Below are 20,317 nucleotides of genomic sequence, written 5' to 3'. Positions count from 1 at the left end.
ATAGACAAACCAAAACAGTTGCATCATGCTCTAGAAATTTATGAGGAGCTAAAAATTGTAATTTTGGAAAAACTAAGGTCTAGTGACCTTCAAAAACAATTGACCAATAACTAAAATAATCAACGTAAAAATCACATTTTACTTGTAAAATACTTAAAATAGTCTTTTTTTTTTAAATATCCGAGCTTAAATTTGAATAGTTTAAGCCATTTATGTTAGTTCTGCTAACATGTACAATTCCTACGAGCAATATCCCCTCCCCATTTAAAAAAAACTACATTATTTTTAAAAAAATCCTATAGATTTTTTATAAAAAGTTTGTCCATAAATTATTAAAACTTGTTTGATACATACATACATACATATATATATATATATATGTAAAAATTATATTTTGTTTTACAGGGAATGACTATTCAATCAAAGTCACTTAATTTTAACACTTTTAAAATTTAGTATTTTTAATAGAGTAGTCAAACATTCTTATAAGAGTAACCGGGCCTTAATGTTCATTTAAAGCCTAGAGTTTATTTGGCCAATGGTGTGGCCCATAGAAATTAGAGACCGCCATACTCATTGGCCTTAAATCCTAGAGTTTGATTAGGCCCACGGACCGTAGACATCAGCCGCCATTCTATAGGGCCTTAAACTCCCTCGATTTTCCTGAAAGCGCAGAGTTGATTAGGCCCATAATGAGGCCCAGATAAACATTTGACCGCCATACTCATCGGGCCTAAATCAGTCTCTACTCTCTAGTACTCTCTCAACTTCTCAAGAACCCCTGTAAGCCCTCTCCCTCCCTCCATACGCTCCCTCCCTCCATACGCTCTCACTCGTTCCATACGCTCCCTCCCTCCATACGCTCTCACTCGTCGGGTCTTAGTACTGTAACTATCGTGCTAGTTCCCTCATTCTGGAGCTTGTTCTCACTCTAGGTATGTTCTCCGTCTCCATGTTTCTTCTATATCTGTGTTTATGGTACGTATTATTGTTGTTGGGCGTGCATAGAAAGTATTTCGAGTTTTCGACTTAGGTTTCTACGCACAACAACTCTCCTTCGATTATCATTGAGTTGAAATTTCGAAAACTCGCTTGAGTTCTTTAAATGGAGCGAATAATTGAGAAGAAAGTGGGGGAATAGTCGAGAGCTAATTTGAACTAGTGATTGCATATAATTGTTGAATGTTGTTGTAATACGTGTTCTAACTTCTAAGTGTTTTGTAAAGAAGATTATGTATGGATTAAATTAAGTCGTTAGAGATTTGAGAAAGAAATTAAACAAAAAGAAGTTACAGAGCTATTGGAATCTTTTGTTTCAACATAATTAATATCTACATTTTCTGTTGATATGAAAGGAAATTCGCTTGGTTGCAACAATTTACCAGAAATTACAGTGAGAATTGTAAAGCGGACTGTATCTCGATCTTGAACAAACATATGAGTGAAAGAAGTTAGGAAATAGGAACTCAAGCATGATTAGATAAATCTGGGAGCAGTATTTGATTTTAATTTTCCAGTTTCGTTTGGTTAATTAGACCAAATTACAATCCAACACTTATTTCTTTATGGATTTTTATAATTTACTTTATTGATAATGGCTGCATCTGAAACCTAGTATCTTTAACAATATGACAGATTCATATTAACAAAATGGATGATAGTTTGTATGATGAGTTTGGTAATTATGTTGGACCTGAAATTGAGTCTGATCAAGAGAGTGACGGAGAGGATGATGAGGAGCTTCCTGACCAGCCCCATGAAGAGGAGGTGACATCAGATGGTGAGGGTGGAACCTCCGGTCCCAATGGGTGGATTACTGCCTCACATGATGTTGATATGGATAACCAGATTGTTCTTGCTGAGGACAAGAAGTATTATCCAACAGCGGAAGAGGTTTATGGTGAAGATGTTGAAACATTGGTTATGGATGAAGATGAGCAACCTTTAGAACAACCGATAATTAAACCTGTTAAGAACATCAAATTTGAGGTCGGGGTGAAAGATTCTTCGACATATGTATCAACCCAGTTTCTTATAGGTCTAATGTCAAATCCTGCTCTGGTTAGAAATGTTGCCCTTGTAGGCCATCTCCAGCATGGCAAGACAGTATTCATGGATATGTTGGTTGAGCAAACACACCATATGTCCACTTTTGACCCGAATAATGAGAGGCACATGAGATATACAGATACAAGGATTGATGAGCAAGAGAGAAGAATATCAATCAAGGCTGTCCCAATGTCACTTGTTCTCGAGGATAGCAATTCAAAATCATACCTGTGTAACATAATGGACACTCCTGGTCATGTCAATTTCTCAGACGAAATGACTGCCGCTCTCAGGCTAGCCGATGGTGCTGTTTTGATTGTTGATGCTGCTGAAGGAGTTATGGTAAGTAACTTATGGTTAGGTATAGTTTACAGTCACTAATAGTTAGACCATATTTTTTAAGACGTTGATTGATTTTCACTGATGTTAACCTATAATGGAAATAACCAGTTCTTCATAAATGAAGGAACTCAGTCCTTAGAAGAAAGTTTTGAACTAAAGAACAGACTACAGAGTATTATAAATTTCTGGGAGCGTATGGACACTTCAACTAAGGTCTTTTCACATTCTCCAGTCAGTTTCTCTTACATGATAACATTCACTCCTAATTCAACTGTCTATGAGCTTAGTGCCAGAGTGGTTTGGTTTCAACTCTAGTATTTTAAGAGCTATCTTGTATGGTCCTATTTGGTACTCAGCCTATCTGGACATGACATAGCTGCTTAGTCTGATATTTTTTATTCTTGCCCTTCATAGGTAAATACAGAAAGAGCCATTCGCCATGCAATTCAAGAGCGCTTGCCAATTGTAGTTGTGATTAACAAGGTAATGTTTTAATTTCTCTTTTTCGACTCCCTTTACGTATGCTGCAGTTATGATTTTTGTCTTCATGTTGATTATGCTTCTGTCACTTCCATGTCATTATGATTTTGTGTAATATCACAATGTTATAATTATTTTATTATTTTATGTACAGGTTGACAGGCTGATAACAGAACTTAAGTTGCCTCCAAAGGACGCTTACCATAAGCTCAGGCATACATTGGAAGTGATTAATAGCCACATAACTGCTGTATCTTCAACTGCTGGAAATGTGCAAGTCATAGATCCAGCTGCTGGAAATGTTTGTTTTGCCAGTGCAACTGCAGGGTGGTCATTTACTCTGCAATCGTTTGCTAAACTGTATGTAAAGCTGCATGGAATCCCATTTGACTTTGAAAAGTTTGCATCTCGTCTTTGGGGAGATATCTATTATCATCCAGATACCAGGACCTTCAAAAAGAAGCCCCCATCCACTGGAGGGGAAAGATCATTTGTTGAGTTTGTACTCGAGCCTCTCTATAAACTCTACAGCCAAGTGATTGGGGAACATAAAAAGAGTGTGGAGGCAACTCTTGCAGAGCTCGGGGTCACTCTCAGTAATGCTGCTTACAAATTGAATGTTAGGCCCTTATTAAGGTTGGCTTGTAGCTCAGTTTTTGGTTCTGCCTTAGGCTTTACAGATATGCTGGTTAAACATATACCTTCTGCTAAAGAAGCTGCAGCCAGGAAGGTTGATCATATATACACAGGGCCCAAAGATTCAACAATTTATCAGTCAATGGTAGATTGTGATCCTTCTGGTCCCTTGATGGTTAATGTGACTAAACTGTATCCAAAGCCCGATTGCAGTGTTTTTGATGCTTTTGGTAGGGTCTATGGTGGTAAGATCCAGACGGGGCAGACTGTGCGTGTGCTTGGAGAAGGCTATTCTCCAGATGATGAGGAAGACATGACGGTGAAAGAAGTAACAAAACTATGGATTTATCAGGCTCGATATAGGATACCTATATCAAGTGCTCCTCCAGGTACGTGGGTTCTCATTGAAGGCGTGGATGCTTCTATAATGAAGACTGCGACTCTCTGTAATGTTGATTACGATGAAGATGTGTATATATTTCGGCCTCTTCAGTTCAATACTCTTCCAGTAGTGAAAACAGCTACAGAGCCTCTAAATCCAAGTGAATTGCCAAAAATGGTGGAAGGTCTCAGGAAGATCAGCAAAAGCTATCCTTTGGCCATTACTAAAGTTGAGGAATCTGGGGAGCACACTATTTTAGGCACTGGAGAATTGTACCTGGATTCAATCATGAAGGATCTTAGAGAGCTCTATTCTGATATAGAAGTGAAGGTAGTTTCCTTTGTCAATGACAGAATATCATTGACATTCTGTATTTCTCTCCTTGCCATACAGCAGTGAACATATTTCACTTTTCGAGCTTCCCTTTTCTTTTCTTGTAGTTGTATTAAAATGTTTCTTCTTTTACTTGTCATGCAGGTGGCAGATCCTGTTGTTTCATTTTGTGAGACAGTGGTTGAGTCCTCATCAATGAAGTGTTTTGCTGAAACACCAAATAAGAAGAATAAAATAACCATGGTAAGACGAGGAGATATTTTCATTTTACTGTTCTTTATTTCTGTTGTTTCAACTGCTATATAGACTTATAAACAATACAGCTTGTTTAATATGATCAAATACTTCTCTTTTTGGTGTTCTAGATCGCAGAACCATTGGAAAAGGGGCTTGCAGAGGACATTGAGAATGGTGTTGTTAGCATTGATTGGAGTCGAAGACAGCTTGGTGACTTCTTTAAGACAAAATATGAGTGGGATTTGCTCGCAGCACGATCTATATGGGCATTTGGCCCTGATAAACAGGTAATCCAGCCATTTTAAGCAGTAGCAGGACAAGTCACTTCTTATACATATACATTTTCATTGATTGGCTTTGTGTTTTCTTAATGGAAAAAAGTTTGTATTTGCAGGGACCTAATATCTTATTAGATGATACACTTCCCACTGAGGTTGACAAGAGCTTGCTGGGTGCAGTCAAGGATTCCATTGTTCAAGGGTAACTAAGTTTAACCCTTTTTTTTTTGTTTTTGTGTTTCTGATTTCTTCATCTTGTCTGCCGTTAAGGATTTGACATTATTTTGCACAGATTCCAATGGGGTGCTCGAGAGGGTCCCCTCTGCGATGAGCCTATCAGGAATGTCAAGTTTAAAATAGTTGATGCAAGGATTGCACCCGAACCATTGAATCGGGGATCAGGTCAAATCATACCCACAGCTCGACGTGTGGCCTATTCTTCCTTCCTTATGGCAACCCCTCGACTAATGGAGCCTGTGTATTATGTGGAGGTATAAACATGATTCGGTGATGGTTCCTCCGCCCACCTCCTCAAAATTTTTGTTTTCTTGTTCACTTTAACTGTGCATGTGTGTTTTCCCTTTTTCTTTTGTTGAGTTCTGGGAAAATAAATCTGTTGTTTATACTAGCTACCCAATTGCTGTGCTTTTGAATGGACTTGCATGGCAGTGATAGAGTGGTCGACATGCTGATGGCGCTAACTTTGTAATGTTGGTTTCAGATACAAACACCGATTGACTGCCTATCTGCTATTTATACGGTGTTGTCTCGTAGACGTGGACATGTTACAGCTGATGTTCCTCAGCCAGGCACCCCAGCATACATTGTGAAGGTATGGTGGCTATCCTTTTCCTACAAGTTCCCCTTTAAAAATTATTATGTTCTCTTTTCTAGTGTTAATTTTTTTTCCATTGTTTCAGGCATTTTTACCTGTTATTGAATCATTTGGTTTTGAGACGGATTTGAGGTACCATACTCAGGGCCAAGCATTTTCCCTCTCAGTGTTTGACCACTGGGCTATTGTTCCGGGGGATCCACTAGATAAGAGCATAGTTCTGCGGCCACTTGAACCAGCACCCATCCAGCACCTTGCTCGTGAATTTATGGTGAAGACAAGGCGGAGAAAGGTATAACTTCTTCCAACCTTCTTCCCTCACCTTCTCTTAGAAGTGCATGCATCCGCTTTTCTGGACCTTGAAAGTTTCTTTGGCTGCAATGTATAATGCATCCTTTGTATTTTTAAGATGCCTTGAAAAGTACACAAATTTATTGCCCTTGCACCTTACTAAGGCCGGACAAACACAATTACCTTTTCAAATAATAATAATTCATATGTGATCATGTTTTGCCATCCAACATCTAGGAGGTGTACTGGCTAAGCAGTTTTCTTTTACCAATGAATTTCCACACCACTATATGATTTGAAAAGTTAAAATGTCTGATGCTGCAAATGGTCACCATTTGGGTTTACGCTTACCTATTAGTTGTATTTGGCACATTCCTGAGAGGGAGAAAATATGGAAAAAATGAGAGTACCTTGCAACTAGCCAGTGTGTTTGCGATGAATTTTGCAGGGAATGAGCGAAGATGTTAGCATCAACAAGTTCTTTGATGAGGCTATGATGGTGGAGCTGGCTCAGCAGGCAGCTGATATTCATCAGCAGATGCTATGATGGGAGTCCACATGATGTTGTGCACCTGCATTCATAGCCATGCCGTTGAGGTTTTTACGGGCAATTAATTGCGTGCCTTGTCTTGTACCAAAACTCTAGCGCTCGTTTGTACTAGCGACCCACTGGCAAGCTATTGCTGATAAGCGCAAACAATGCCAACCTCACGTCTGGTATCATTGGATCGAATTAATATTATAGTTCCGTTTCTTCTCTTTTGTGATAAAAGGTGTTACAGTTTGAGCGGCTTAGTATCTGTAATTGTCTGAGATATTAGTTCAATCGGATCTTACTTGCATATTTGATGAGGGAATGGACCCAACTTCCATTTTGTGTTTTTGGTTGATTTCCTAGTTCTTTCTACATTGCTACTTGTCTCTTTGTTGCTGGAACGTCCAACCTCTTAGATTAGACCAAGAAGCTAGTTACTTCTCTATTTAAGTTTCTTCTAAATATGATCGATTACTGGCTTCAATCGCTGGTAGTTAATTGAATTGCTACTCATGTGATGCCCCCCTTCCACGAAATTTCGTCTCAACAAAACTGATTGGCGAAGGAAGAGATTCACGGCCATCATGCTCTAAGCATTTGTAATTTTTTAAGGAAAAAATGAAAAGAAAATAAAAAAAAATAAAAAAAGAGGATATTTAGTCTCGGACAAGGCAGCTTCGAACATGCATGATGTCTTCTAAGTTCTAACTACCTTCCTCTTGTAGTTTGGAATCAGACAGAGAACACAAAATCCTAACAATTACCCCCATTTGTATCATCATTCCCTGCTTTTGCAGGCTTTCTAATACGACTTCAGTTTGAATATTCAACGATCAGTCTTTTGCGCACATTTTCATCTTCGTCGACCAGTTTTGATTAGATCTATCGTCATCTTGGACTGTAATCACAGGCTGCAACTTCCAATTTCATTGCGATGCAGTCGAAGACCGCAACGGTGGCCCCTGCTTTAACCCTCTTTCCAACCCTTAGACCCCCTCACCGAAATCTGATTTTCCACCAAGTTGCGGTCTTGATTCTCACTTTCTTCGCGTATGCTTCCTTCCACGCATCCCGGAAACCCCCTAGCATTGTCAAGAGCGTTCTCGGTCCCAAAATTCAGTCGAATTCCTCGGAAATTGTTACCGATTCAGTGTCAGTCGGATCCAATTCGACCTCCATCGATACTGGGTGGGCGCCATTTAACGGCCCCGGGGGAACGCAACGGCTCGGCGAGCTCGATCTGGCGTTCCTGTCGTCGTATTCCATAGGAATGTTTTTTGCAGGTCATGTCGGTGACCGGATCGATTTAAGGTTGTTTCTTGTGTTTGGGATGATGGGTAGTGGTGCTTTTACAATAATTTTTGGTTTAGGGTATTGGTTTAATGTGCATCTGTTATGGTTTTTCGTTTTTGTGCAAATTGTTTGTGGTTTGTTTCAGTCAATTGGGTGGCCTTGTGTTGTAGCAGTTGTGGGAAATTGGTTTGGGAAAGGAAAGAGAGGATTGATAATGGGTGTGTGGACCTCACATACCTCAGTAGGTAACATTATTGGTTCAGTTGTGGCCTCATCAGTCTTGGAGTTTGGATGGGGTTGGTCCTTTGTGATGCCTGGGCTTCTGGTGATAATGGTGGGGGTTTTAGTGTTTTTGTTTCTTGTTGTGAGTCCTGATGATATTGGATATGAGAATTTAGAGAAGGAGATTGAGATGAATGTGGAAGTAGATGGGATGGGGAATTTATTGAAAGGGGTTTCTGAGGAAGCTGGGCTTCTTGGTGCTGAAAATTCGGATTCTGCTGAGCTTGTTGAAAGTAAGGAACCGGATTCTTTGGTTGCCATTGGGTTCTTGGAGGCATGGATGTTGCCGGGTGTCGCACCATTTGCGTTCTGCCTCTTTTTCTCTAAGCTGGTGGCTTACACTTTTCTGTACTGGTTACCCTTCTACATAAGGCACACAGGTATTATCTTCTTCTTGCATGAGAATATGTCATTGCTTTAGTGAACTTTAGGGTGATGCTATGAATTGTATTTCAATTTACATAATGTTCCTCATCGTGCTTTGTGCATAGTTTTGTATGCAAATTAACTATGAATGGTGTTATGAACTCATAACAACTCATCTATGCTGTTAGTTATGGCGATGGCATGAAGATTTACTTACTGCTGTATTGTATGTGATGCATTTCTATCATTCTTGGACAAATTTGTTGATAAGCTTTCTGCTTAGTTAAGATGCTGAATGGTCAATGTACTTTGTTGGGTTGCAGCTGTTGCGGGTGTGCATTTGTCACACAAAACAGCAGGTATCCTTTCAACAATATTTGACATTGGAGGAGTTTTTGGTGGAATCATAGCAGGATATGTTTCAGATGTTATCGAAGCTCGAGGACTAACATCAGTCGTATTCTTGTTACTATCAATACCAGCCCTTATTTTGTACCGGATATATGGCAGTCTCTCAATGATAACCAACATTGGATTGATGTTCCTCTCTGGGTTGCTTGTGAATGGTCCCTATTCACTCATTACCACAGCTGTCGCCGCTGATCTTGGTACGCAGGACTTGATTAAAGGCAATTCCCGTGCATTAGCCACTGTGACTGCAATTATAGATGGTACAGGCTCCATTGGGGCGGCTGTCGGCCCACTTCTGGCTGGGTATATTTCAACAAGGGGATGGAATAGTGTTTTCTTTATGCTCATTGTTTCTATTTCCTTTGCAAGTTTGTTCTTGATTCGTATTGCGAGAACCGAGATTAAAGGGAAGCTAAATGGATGGTCTTGAGAGAATTTTTGTACCCCTTCTCTGTCACCATATATGTATGCCAATTGGTATCTCATTTTTGTTCACAGAGAATTTTCAATATGTATTCATGTACAGGAATTCATTTGACATAAAACCAATACTTAGAATGCAGAATACTGACTTGTTTTTGTGCTTAGCTTTGAGGTATGCTGGTAACGGCAGCATTTGCACCACTTACCCTTTGTGTCTAGTTTTTGCAGAAAAGTACCAAATTAGGGCTTCTTTTTCAAGTTTTTTGTTTGAAACTCTTCATGTAGCGATACGATCCTGCTTTGTCTTTTGTCCCTGCTCGAGGTCTATTCATAAGCTGGTAGCAAGCTGGAAATGGCAAGCACCATGGTTGCCAATTCTTGAGCTTTAAGGAAAACCCAGAGAGCTGTCAAAAGGTCACCTTCTGGGCGAACGATAAATTGGCATCCAGATCATACAAAACATGGGCAGCATTTTTTATGGCACAGGGCGTAACTCGCAACCAAATAATTAAATCTTTCAGATATAAAGGTCCAATGGTAACGTAAATCAAACTACTTTCTTCCATTCACTTTAAAAGAAAGCCATATATTAGTCAAAAACAGATTCTGATCCAACCACTAGGCATCCTCAAAACCATGATTTAAGTTATTAACTGAAAAGGAAAAAACAGGAGGCATCAAAAAGTACACGAATTTCTAAAATCTAAACGATGAAAAATTCTTGAGGTTTCCCTTACATAATCTAATCAACAAACAGCCCAACCCATATGCTTGTGACAGGACCCTACCATGAAATTGCAAGCCAAAATCACATCCCGGTAAAGGCCTTCTTCCCACCGGCAGAAGATCCAGCGGGGATCACCTTCAACACATTGAATCTAACTGTTTTTGACAATGGCCTGCCAATTGTGATTCAAAAGAAGAGAAAATTACTAAGTTATGATGAAATTTCATTGATGCAGAAAAGAGAAACAAATGGGGGTCGAGTTTAAAAATTCTTACCTGCACTGGCCAATGATAACATGATCACCTTCCTTCACACGGAAGCATGGCGACACGTGTGCAGGAATGTTGGAGTGCCTTTTCTCATACCTAAGAGACACAAGGAAAAAATTATACTCTCCTACATAACAATCAGCATAGCAAAATAACAGAAAAAACCAACAAAGTAAAGCCGTATCATGCCTTTGGTACTTCTTCACAAAATGAAGGTAGTTCCGTCGTACAACAATTGACCTCATCATCTTGGCACTGTGGCAAGTTCCAGCCAAGATACGGCCCCTGATTGAAACAGTACCAGTGAACGGGCATTTTTTATCAATATAGGTTCCTGAAACAATTTTCATTCAAAACATTAATCACAAAAAAATTCCTAGTATTTTCATCTTAAAGCCATGTATAAACATACAAAAATTCTAGTAACCGGACATAGGTGAAGAAAGCAGGTTTTAATAAAATAAAAAATTCATCCCTAGAGAACTTGCAAATCTTGAAGTGAGCCGGGAAATCATTCCAATGAAATTAGAGCATCATATAAAAACAGTATTACCCCTTACAGAAAGTGGATGCCACAAACAACTATAAAATGGATGCACAAATCTAAAAGTTAATCAAACAAAGTAAGCAACAAATCTAACAGTCAATCAAGCAAAATAAGCAAACACAGACATATAACAATTTGCTCATGGGCACAAAGAGATGAAAAGCATTGTGAGCAAACCTTCGATGGCCTCTCTTGGAGTCTTGAAACCCAAGCCAATGCTCTTCCAGAAGCGGTTCCCGCCCTTTCCGGGTCTCTTTCCTTTCCCAGTTTTCTTTGAACTGTATTAACGTTTCCAATAAACAAGAAGCAACAAATTAAACACAGAGGCAACTACACAATCATCAAGAACAAAATAATTTGTTTTTACGTTCTTAAAATACCTCAAGAAAACTTTGGGCTGCTTCAGAAATGCCTTCTCGGTCTGCAGCAAATTAAACAGAACAAATCAGTTGGCTTTTCTTCCCTAAAACAAACGCATTGAGAAAGAACATTAAAAAGAACATTAAAGATCGAGATAAGAGAGCAAATGAATCAGACCTGCTCAGCCATGATTGAGAGCTGTCAATGGAGTCGGGAGTGTTCTCTGGTTATGGAGGCGTAGCTTGATAAGAGAGCTTCACTCGCTGGGAGGAAATTCTAGCCCTAATTTTCTAAGATATGAAGCGACGCAAGATGGGCCTTTTTCATAGCATGTGCCAGCGGGGGCGGTGGGACTAGGATACTTTGGGCTGGATCCTTATTGGGCTTTTTTTGCCCCTGGATCTATTTGTATTTTTTGGACCCATTTTGTTTTCTGGGTCCATTTGTGTGATTATCATTTTATATTAGTTGGCTTAAAAATTCTCATTAATCTAAAGCTGGGTTGTGACTCCACAAACCATACCACTTTTCCTTTAAAATTAAATTTCATAATGCCCATAATCTCCTTACGTGTAATTTCCATGAATTAAAACAAATTATGTAAATGGGGATCGGACGATCGGTAATGAAAGGGAGCTGCTCCATCTCAGCAGCCCGGACAGAGATACTGACTGTGTCCAACGGTTCTGTATTTCCATTCACTGAAAACATGATTAGGCCAAAACCAATATTAAACCCAGCAAACCATAACAAAGATGCTGGAATAACAAAACAAAATCATTATGGTTTAACCAAGCATCGGCCATAGCTAATCGAGCAACACTTAAATCGACAATGACAGGGCCATTAGAAGATAGAATCCAGTTTAAAGTCGGATAACACTTGCTGATACATCTTTCCAATATATAATTGAGAAACGAAATACAAATAAATTATCCCAAGAAATTGCCTATAACTTATGAATGATGCCTCTTCCCATGTGAAGTAAAAAGAACATGATATACAACATTTGAGAGACCTAGACAAGCCACATTCACCTGTCGAAGAGATGCATTATTTCACTCGAAAATCTTTAATCGCAACTTACATAACTATCAGCTCCGTCACCTAACACCTCATGCACCTGAAAAAGATTACTCCATCTGTACCATGAAAATCATATCAACTTTCCGCATTTTACAAAATCACTCCATCAGCATCCAAAAAGCTATATCGTATTTGACACTAGCAGGGAAGACAAAAAAATTCATTCACTTCAGCAAGGAAAAACATTGGCAGAATATGTGATTGGCTAGCTAATAGAACATCTTTAGTGGCTTTCACACAACAAAACAAAAGCTGAAAACACGAGGAAAAACATTTTAATAAATCTTAGTACGAAGCATCGACATATAAATCTCACCAAAGAATAATTTCGAGAGTGTCAGGACTTTCCTATGCTAATGGATTCATCTTGAGCAAATAGGAAAGTTGGTCCTTCTACAACAAAATTTATATTCAAGTGTTTTGCAATTCCAATTCTTCAATATTTTATCAACTATTTATATAATTTTCATCTTTTCTTTTGTTTTCATAAATAGGTCAGAAGAACAGTGCCAACCGAACTTCATTTTTAACTCAGTATGTCAATAACCTTTATCAACTTAATTTGCTTTTACAGGAATAACAATTGCAATAATGCACGTCTTTGAAAAAATTCCCTGCACAGCAGCTTTTGCCTGATGAATAACAATATTATGTAAAAAATATGCCACAAAGGTGTGCAACTGTAGTCCACGGGGATATTTGAATTTAGCAAGCCTTAATTATAGACATCCATCATCAACAAATTTTAAAATGAATAGAGGATTTATCACTTCATCTTAGATTTAAGCGCACTAAAAGGAGGCAGCAACGGAAGAGGCCAATAAAAGCTATAGGAAGAGGGGGATTAAGAAAGAAAGATGATGTTTCAAGAGAGCAATACCTTCTGACGTTTTGAACTTGGAGGACTTGGCTCATTATCACTTTGTCGACGTAAACTTCCAACATCAGATGTCTCAGCCTGCAAACACCACAGGCTTTGGTTGGTGTTAAAAGAGTGATGATATTATGGGCTAACATGACAGTTATATCTAGTGAAATGATATATGCGGATATGGTAACTACTGAAGCATACTTGCCTGGGTTGAAGAATCCTGACTCATCCCATGAACAGGGTTAAGTGTTTCTCCCTGTGGTACAATTGTTGACGCAGAGTCTACTTGTTGAGAAATGAAAGGAATGATCTCCTGAAGCAAATTAGACAAAAATATTCCTTCATCTGTTGCTCCATGTTCTGCTTCCACAGGAGCACTGGATCTCCCTGCATGCTCAGAAACAGAACCTGTTGCTGTTCCTTGTGAGCTGGCATCTTCTACATGTATCTCACCACCAGGAACGAGGTTCCTTAAAAACTCAAAAACACTGTTGGGGATCTGCCCTTCAGGTTCTTGTCTGTTTAGGGTCCCACCAGCTGAGAGGATGTTGATGCTTACACTGCGGGGATTTGATGGCTCCGGCCGTCTTGGAGCTGGAGTTGGTAAGGATCCTGCCAGAACAAGATCAAAAATCTTGGTCAACTAATACATTATTCAATGAACCTAATCTCCTCCTACGACCATTTAATCAAACTCCCAAAGCAAGTAAACCACGTCTAGATTCCAGAACAATCTTAAAGTTGAACTTCAAACAGTACCAGCCAAATTGTTTCGAGCATGCCTAAACAGAGAGATTGAAATAAACTTTCGAACATTACCCATGCAAAAGCTCCTCCAAAATGTGCGTAAACCAAATTGTCTTAAGGAAAGGAGAATGGACTTTCACATACAGCCTTTCTGACAGTAAAGGCATATAACCTGTGAAGAGAAAAACAAACTGACGAAACTTCTGCACCCTCACCTTACAACTGAAGGGGGCATAAGTACACGGAATAATAAACTTCAAAGAGCACAATCTTCCCTTACCTAACATTATCTATCACAGTAAAGTTAACTACAAAGCCACAATTCTCCAATGCTTATGTAGGCAGCGACCTGCATTCTAAAGTTTATAGCTTGACCTCCAGCATGTCCTTGAAACATGACGAGAAAAGAACTAACAGATGAATACTTTTCTATGGTGGTTGCGCGGGAATGGAGACACTATTATCTTAACTGAGGCAGCACTAAGCTATAAAGCTACAGTTAGAATATAAAATTATAAAGAAATGCAAAATCATAGGGAAAGAGAAAGAGCAAGCATGGGTGGGATTATTTTCCCCAAGCCCCAAATTCAAGAAGAAAAAAACACTGCAGGTTTTAATTGTGGTATTTTATTTAAATATGGAAAAGGGTGAGAAAAAAAATCGTTAATATATTTACTTTAATATTAACGAAAAATATTTTCATTAATTCCTGTTGATGTTCTCATAGATTCATGTAGCCAATCCCAATTTTTGGTATAAAGGTTTTGATGATGATTATATACCCAACCAAATGCAACCATAGGGAGAAAGAACACAAGGAATGGGATGGCTAATTGGAAGTACCAGAGTAAGACGGGGTTCAAAATAAATAGAACATCTCTACACCATAGGAAGTCCTACTTTGTCATGTGAGTTAAATGCAAGGACGAATAATAACAGTTGCAGTACCATAAACAAAAATACAAGATATAAAAGTGAAATATACAATTACAAGGAGAGGCTTAAACTAAACATTAGAAAAGCCAGTGGTTCTACTGAACTTACCACCTCTGGAGTGATCATTGTCGTTTGGTTGTTGCACAGCAGATTCAGGAGTAGTCTGTTGCCCAGTCTGGAGACCAGGAGGATGATGCTCCCCAGATGCTTGAGAGCCCTGTTCACCACCCAAATGTGCAGAAGATACATTTTGGAATCTTCCAAGAAGAGGATATAATAAACCAATAGAGTTTTCAGATGTATCAGAAGGTAGGCGACTGAAGGAACCAGGAACAGCAGCAACCACAGTCCTAATTGGCACCACCCTTACACCCGGCTCCCCGGCAAGAGATGGACCTTCGGAAACCAACGAAGATGTCTGGTTACCATCAGTTTCACTTCCAGAACCTATCGCTGGGTTTCCCTGCACTGTTTGCTGCTGATTATCACCGCCATCTCGATTACCACTAGGTGCTGCAGCTGTCGATGAACCTTTTTACATGACAAAAGAAAGTTGATAGTATACATAGTCTACCTCAATCAGAGCAATTGGCTGAGACATCAAATTTAGAGGGTACCTCTTCGTATTTGAATATCAATACGCCTTGGAAGAAACCCAGTAGTGATCCCATTAGCTAAATCAGAGCCAGGCTGCACAGATCCCATGGGGATGCCACTAAAACTTGTGCCTTGAAAAGGAAGAGGCTGCAAAAACTTATTTTATAAGTGGAACCCAAAAATGAAGCTTAAACACAGAATAAGTCTAATAACATGCTTTAATTATCACCTGAACCATTAGAGGATTCGGACCAGATGGCGATATAAAGACTGGAGGACCAGCATTGACTACAGCTTCAGACTGTATAAGAAATTAATCACAGCAACATAACCCACATTAATCCAAAGGACGCCTCGGATGGGGCAGTTGAGATAGTCTTACCGGTGCTTGGCCTAATCGCAGTGACATGGTCGTACGTCCAAGTTCCAGTAAAAATGCTCCTAAATTATGTAAGAGAACTCCTGTTCTCCATGCACTGGACTGAGTGCTCATACGTGCTGAGGGATCTGTAATATTTCCTTGATTCTCCAATTGTGTTGCAAGTTGCTGATCATACAAAACAAATTAAGAGTCTTCCCAGAGTATGGGAGAAAAGAACAGTAAAAGGTTATCTACAAATACCAGGTCATTATGGGGAAGGTTTTTTGGAAAGCAGATTTTTACACATACATGTGTGTTTGCAAGCTCATGTATCTCTAGCTGGATTGGTACAAATATTAATATCTACCTATATATCTATAGAGGATAAATATCCAAGGTAAGGATATACCCATTAAAAAAATAAGGAATTGAGGAAAAAGACAAATTTTGTTTATTCTTAACTAATTAACTTGCTCATGCTTTTGATAACTAAAAAGGAAAATATGGTTTTCTACTCAAAAACCTTAAGAGCAACACAAAAATAAAATTTAGTAATTGAATGTGGAAAATTAGCTAAACACACCAAGAAGCACTCTCCAACTTGCTCTCTGAGCAACTGTCTTGTTGACAGCATAACTTCTGCCAAGGATGCAGGTGTTGGAAGCCCTTCTTGTACTCTCCCAGGATGTGCTGTGGAACTAGAATCTCTTTCCTCAGTCCTATGCAAGGAAGCTGCTTCAGCATTGTTGCCCACACCCCTGCCTGTTTGCACCAAGAATTATTGTAGGAAGTAGGAACAACTAAAATAAGCAAAAAAATTATTATTAAAAAACTGACCAATTGCATCAAATTCACGCCTCAAATTGCTTGAATATTGGGACAAAGTTGTCAAAGAATCAGTGATCACCTGCAAGTGACCAAGAACTTAGTATTATAATAAGAAGATACAGGATAACATTCCATACTTATGTTAGTTTTAGGTCATATATATTATAAAAGAATTCAAGTAGGAGGTGCTAAAAAGAGGAGAAAGACTGAAAAGACATGGATGGAAAGGACGAGAAACGACAAGGACTGAAAAGGATTAGGTGAGAGAGCAATACAAGAATAAACAGAAAAATAAAATTCATGTGATGGATTCATGTAGCCGACCCAGACATCGTTTGGGATAAAAGGGTTGATGATGATGCGGATGATATAGTACATAAAATAGAATAAAAAGAAATAGTAATCAAAAAACCAAAACTCACAGGAGGTGGTAGAGGCCCCAATGAAACTGCAGTTGGAAGTCCAAAAGCTGTATGTAATCTGCCAGACTGACCCCTCACGCTAGCTTGTTCAGGTTGTGACTGAGATGCATCTGCCACGACACTCGCACCTCCTGGTCGTGGATCACGATCCTTCCACAGCATCCCACCCAAAGTGCGATCAATTATTAGAACATGTAATGGCTTTACGAATATATACCCAATGGTAATTCAAGTTATTTTAATTTATTTTAATCCTTGCCCATCTGCAAGCATGTAAAGTGTTCTGTCTTGTGCATAAATTGCACATCAATAGAGGAGGGAAGAAGCCCAGCAACATGTTCCAGAATATGATCATACAGAAACAGTCATTTCATTAAAAAAATGTGAAATTAAGAGTTACCCTGGAGTCAACCCCTTCACTGCGACTCCTAGCATTTGAAAATCCAAAAGAACCAAGAACAGCAGATACAATCTGATCGGCCATAAAGAAGATAAAAGATTGTCACCAAAAGAAAATAAAATCTTGTCTACACAGAGAAAATGCTCAAAATAACTTCATAGCATTACCCGACTAATTTCTGGAGGAACTCCATCCCCATGATCAGGGACACTGAAAGTTTCGATTACGACACTTGGGCCAATGCGAGTCCCATGACCATAAGCTGAATCTGCGGCAGTATCACTTGCTGCAAACATTAAAATCAAGCGGTAAAATGTCACAACTAAGCCAAGTGTACAGGTTATCCACATCAATACAATAAACAGAAGCAGCTTTTAGCAAGTAGTCAGAAGACAGATCAATACAGACAGAATACAATAAAGAAGTGTTCTTTGCGTGTGCTGGTGCACTAGAGCAATATCTATAAGGTCGTTCAAATGTTCTCACTTTTCACAAAAAAAAAAGGTGCTGAACATGTTTAGAATAAAATACTCATAAGAAGTGATGATGCTAAATAAAACCAGGATTACTAGGAAATCCATCAGATGGTGGTGGGATGGGTTGCCTGACCACCATATGCAAGGTGTGACCATCTTCAACATCTAATTCATGTTAAGTCAATTACTCAAAATAAAATGCTAAAATATGAATGGAACAGACAACAAGAACAGTGGAAAGCAAAACAATATTTGTGCTCAGCCAGAAAGACTAAGAAGGCATTTCCTATATGAGTGAAATATAATTGATAGAATCCCTACATTCATACAAATCCTAGGTTTTGATAAAAACTGAAACTACTAGTAGAACCCCATTAATTGTAATATGAAAGTAGGCTTCTGTAGCATTTTGGGTAGACTAACTATATGTTTCTCTTCTTCTTCTTTTTCTAGGATCCTAAGTAGATGTTTCAATATAATGAAGCAGAGTTAGATGACGATGAGGTGGAAAGATTAATATTAGCTTTCAAAGGATACGATAGGCTGAGAGGAGCTGATCATCCTTTAAAACCCTTCCACGGCAAATCAAACGTTGTTGTTCTGATAAAACACCAGTAACAGAAGCTATCCTCTCCTTCAAAGCAGGAACCGGCATCTACAGGGATATTAAGAGAAAAATATCATGAAACCCAATCAATTCTGCAAAAAAGACTTAACACTCTGCTTTAAAAATGACCTTGCCAAACAGTACGACTCTCAACCAAAAAGAAAGATTAAAAAAAGACGTCTTGTCAAAGTGTTGCACATGTACATATAACATTGTCGGTTTTCACGTTGCTAAATGAATAGAAGTTTTAGGAAACCTTTGATGTATATGGTGTATCAATTTTGATTCTTAAAGGATAATTCAAAAGCTCATAACCATAAACACAGAGAGGAAATCTCTGAGTTACTTTGAATGAATTTGAGAGCATAAAATTTATTTCGAGTCAAATAGTGCAGACAGAATCTCAAGAAAACTACAGATACTGATATAGTGAAAATCAAGAAAGGAAAAAAAAAAAAAAGAGAGAGTAGAAAAATGACCTGTTTATCCACTCTCAACGAATAGGTTTGAGAGTCCAATGTTTTTATTTTTATTTCAATTGTTGTTTCCAAACCTCCGGTCCCATCGACCAGAGCAGTTTTGTTGCCGGCAGTACTTCCCATTGTCAGACCAATCGGATAACTGCAAAAAGAGATAAAGATAGGTATCTCGAGATCAATAACAAATCACCACATCAACTCCATATCGTACACTTATGGCATCAAATATTCTCTAGCAACAACAACTGCTTAGCATATCACATAGACATCTTTCCAAACAAAGCTCATCCTCTAACTAAATGCATTGATACTGTGGAACCCCCAAAGGTGAGGGCAGCTTTGCTGGCAAACCCCAGATACTAGCAATTACCAGCAAACCAATTGTATCAGTAGATGTAAAAAAACATAAATTATCAAAAAGATCGTTTCAAACATCACCACTACTGGCATTGCCATCACTTCTCCTCCCATTTTCATCAAAACAGGTTTACAAACTTACAAATGCCATAAACCGTTCCCTACAATTAACCAGGCCCAGTAACCTCGAATTAGCAGAAGCTGAAACCCTAACCTCAAGGTTCTTAATAGCTTCCCATTCCAAAGTATAAAAATTTTAACACAGTTTTTCAATCCAAGATAAAAGCCCCCATAATTCAACACCTGTGTCACCTTCCAATCAAAGAAACACACAGAGCCTCGAGTGCCCCAATATCAAATTCAAATAACAAAGTGATTCCTAAAACCAAAAACCACAAATCGCAAGAAAATTTCCGATCTTTCTTACTCTCTGATAGCATGAAATCATTCAACCGGTTGAACACAGCATGAAAAAGTCCCGTGCATATTCGCATACATACAACCGCCTTTAACAGTCCTTGAGTCATCGAAATAGTAAATTAAAAAAATAATAATAATCAACCTCAAACCGCGAAAAAATTCAACGGGGAAAGCCCTAATTGGGGTATGGATAGGGAAGAGTAAAGGCAATAAACAAGAACAGAACGCGAAGCTACCTGAGACCGAGAAACAGAAGGTAAGCTCGTACGAGATTCACGAGAAGGAGAGCTCCAGAGAGAGGACGATAGGTGACTAAAATACTATTATTCTACTCCTTTTCTTCTTTAAAATCACATCTTGGACTTCACACATGGGCTTGGGCTTGAGAATATGGGTTTGAACAAAATTCAAATGGGCTTGGGTTTTGTAGGTCCATTTGTTCTCTCTCGCTTCCTTAGTTGGCTAAAATAGTCATACAGTTTGATCTTCTTCCCTTCCTTTCACTTCACACATGGGCTTGGGCTTGGGAATATGGGTTTGAACAAAAAAGATTCAAATGGGCTTGGGTTCTGTTTGTCCATTTGTTCTCGCTTCTTTAGTTGGCTAAAATAGTGATAGTCTGAATGTTGTTCTTTTTTGAGTTATGATTTGGAG

General features: G+C 38.8%; 4 protein-coding genes across 8 annotated transcripts; 2 read left to right on the top strand and 2 right to left on the bottom strand.

Moving 5' to 3' along the window:
• The first annotated feature begins 789 nt into the window (after window positions 1-789).
• On the top strand, window positions 790-6,753 carry LOC120005063 (110 kDa U5 small nuclear ribonucleoprotein component CLO). The gene is made up of 11 exons (XM_038854497.1): window positions 790-935; window positions 1,636-2,391; window positions 2,806-2,874; window positions 3,026-4,219; window positions 4,367-4,465; window positions 4,588-4,746; window positions 4,854-4,939; window positions 5,030-5,228; window positions 5,459-5,569; window positions 5,658-5,864; window positions 6,312-6,753. The coding sequence occupies exons 2-11, from the start codon at window positions 1,651-1,653 to the stop codon at window positions 6,408-6,410; spliced, it is 2,964 nt and encodes a 987-aa protein (XP_038710425.1). The 5' UTR covers window positions 790-935; window positions 1,636-1,650; the 3' UTR covers window positions 6,411-6,753.
• A 229-nt stretch (window positions 6,754-6,982) lies between these two features.
• Window positions 6,983-9,317, top strand: LOC120005064 (putative glycerol-3-phosphate transporter 5). The gene is made up of 2 exons (XM_038854498.1): window positions 6,983-8,353; window positions 8,663-9,317. Exons 1-2 carry the CDS (start codon window positions 7,333-7,335, stop codon window positions 9,178-9,180), a joined length of 1,539 nt encoding a protein of 512 aa, XP_038710426.1. The 5' UTR covers window positions 6,983-7,332; the 3' UTR covers window positions 9,181-9,317.
• A 394-nt stretch (window positions 9,318-9,711) lies between these two features.
• On the bottom strand, window positions 9,712-11,388 carry LOC120005869 (40S ribosomal protein S11). Of its 2 annotated transcripts, XM_038855730.1 has the most exons (7): window positions 11,254-11,388; window positions 11,097-11,137; window positions 10,894-10,994; window positions 10,359-10,503; window positions 10,176-10,265; window positions 9,978-10,072; window positions 9,712-9,932 (listed from the first exon to the last, which is right to left on the bottom strand). In XM_038855730.1, the coding sequence occupies exons 1-6, from the start codon at window positions 11,263-11,265 to the stop codon at window positions 9,982-9,984; spliced, it is 480 nt and encodes a 159-aa protein (XP_038711658.1). In that variant the 5' UTR covers window positions 11,266-11,388; the 3' UTR covers window positions 9,712-9,932; window positions 9,978-9,981. The 2 variants fall into 2 exon arrangements, with proteins under 2 accessions (XP_038711658.1, XP_038711657.1); XM_038855729.1 differs by having other exon boundaries at window positions 9,712-10,072.
• Window positions 11,389-11,856: 468 nt separating this feature from the next.
• On the bottom strand, window positions 11,857-20,017 carry LOC120005859 (ubiquitin-like domain-containing protein CIP73). Of its 4 annotated transcripts, none has more exons than XM_038855721.1 (17): window positions 19,900-19,965; window positions 19,671-19,760; window positions 18,887-19,028; window positions 18,338-18,455; window positions 17,885-17,965; window positions 17,492-17,610; window positions 17,325-17,396; window positions 16,925-17,074; window positions 16,512-16,581; window positions 16,258-16,436; window positions 15,696-15,860; window positions 15,543-15,614; window positions 15,334-15,460; window positions 14,825-15,235; window positions 13,239-13,645; window positions 13,043-13,120; window positions 11,857-12,218 (listed from the first exon to the last, which is right to left on the bottom strand). In XM_038855721.1, the coding sequence occupies exons 3-17, from the start codon at window positions 19,007-19,009 to the stop codon at window positions 12,210-12,212; spliced, it is 2,181 nt and encodes a 726-aa protein (XP_038711649.1). In that variant the 5' UTR covers window positions 19,010-19,028; window positions 19,671-19,760; window positions 19,900-19,965; the 3' UTR covers window positions 11,857-12,209. The 4 variants fall into 4 exon arrangements, with proteins under 4 accessions (XP_038711649.1, XP_038711646.1, XP_038711648.1 ...); XM_038855718.1 differs by having other exon boundaries at window positions 14,825-15,247; window positions 19,900-19,963; XM_038855720.1 differs by having other exon boundaries at window positions 14,825-15,247; window positions 17,894-17,965; window positions 19,900-19,963.
• Between the last annotated feature and the right edge of the window lie 300 nt (window positions 20,018-20,317).

Source organism: Tripterygium wilfordii, chromosome 9 (assembly GCF_013401445.1).
Source record: "Tripterygium wilfordii isolate XIE 37 chromosome 9, ASM1340144v1, whole genome shotgun sequence".
Taxonomy (NCBI): Eukaryota; Viridiplantae; Streptophyta; class Magnoliopsida; order Celastrales; family Celastraceae; genus Tripterygium; species Tripterygium wilfordii.
This window is presented reverse-complemented; position numbering and strand designations above follow the sequence as displayed.

Bases quoted from the DNA above. Each gene is read 5' to 3' on its own strand.
- LOC120005859 (XM_038855719.1), bottom strand. From the start codon at position 19,009: ATGGGAAGTACTGCCGGCAACAAAACTGCTCTGGTCGATGGGACCGGA. The intron at 17,397-17,491 runs GTAATGCTATGA...ATGGCCGATCAG, and splicing joins TTCCTCCAGAAATTAGTCGG to ATTGTATCTGCTGTTCTTGG. The intron at 15,461-15,542 runs GTGATAATTAAA...AAGTTTTTGCAG, and splicing joins CGAATCCTCTAATGGTTCAG to CCTCTTCCTTTTCAAGGCAC.
- LOC120005063 (XM_038854497.1), top strand. From the start codon at position 1,651: ATGGATGATAGTTTGTATGATGAGTTTGGTAATTATGTTGGACCTGAA. The intron at 5,229-5,458 runs GTATAAACATGA...TGTTGGTTTCAG, and splicing joins AGCCTGTGTATTATGTGGAG to ATACAAACACCGATTGACTG. The intron at 5,865-6,311 runs GTATAACTTCTT...TGAATTTTGCAG, and splicing joins TGAAGACAAGGCGGAGAAAG to GGAATGAGCGAAGATGTTAG.
- LOC120005869 (XM_038855729.1), bottom strand. The intron at 10,266-10,358 runs GCATGATACGGC...TGTGTCTCTTAG, and splicing joins TTTGTGAAGAAGTACCAAAG to GTATGAGAAAAGGCACTCCA. The intron at 10,073-10,175 runs GTAAGAATTTTT...CACAATTGGCAG, and splicing joins GTTATCATTGGCCAGTGCAG to GCCATTGTCAAAAACAGTTA.
- LOC120005064 (XM_038854498.1), top strand. From the start codon at position 7,333: ATGCAGTCGAAGACCGCAACGGTGGCCCCTGCTTTAACCCTCTTTCCA. The intron at 8,354-8,662 runs GTATTATCTTCT...GTTGGGTTGCAG, and splicing joins CTTCTACATAAGGCACACAG to CTGTTGCGGGTGTGCATTTG.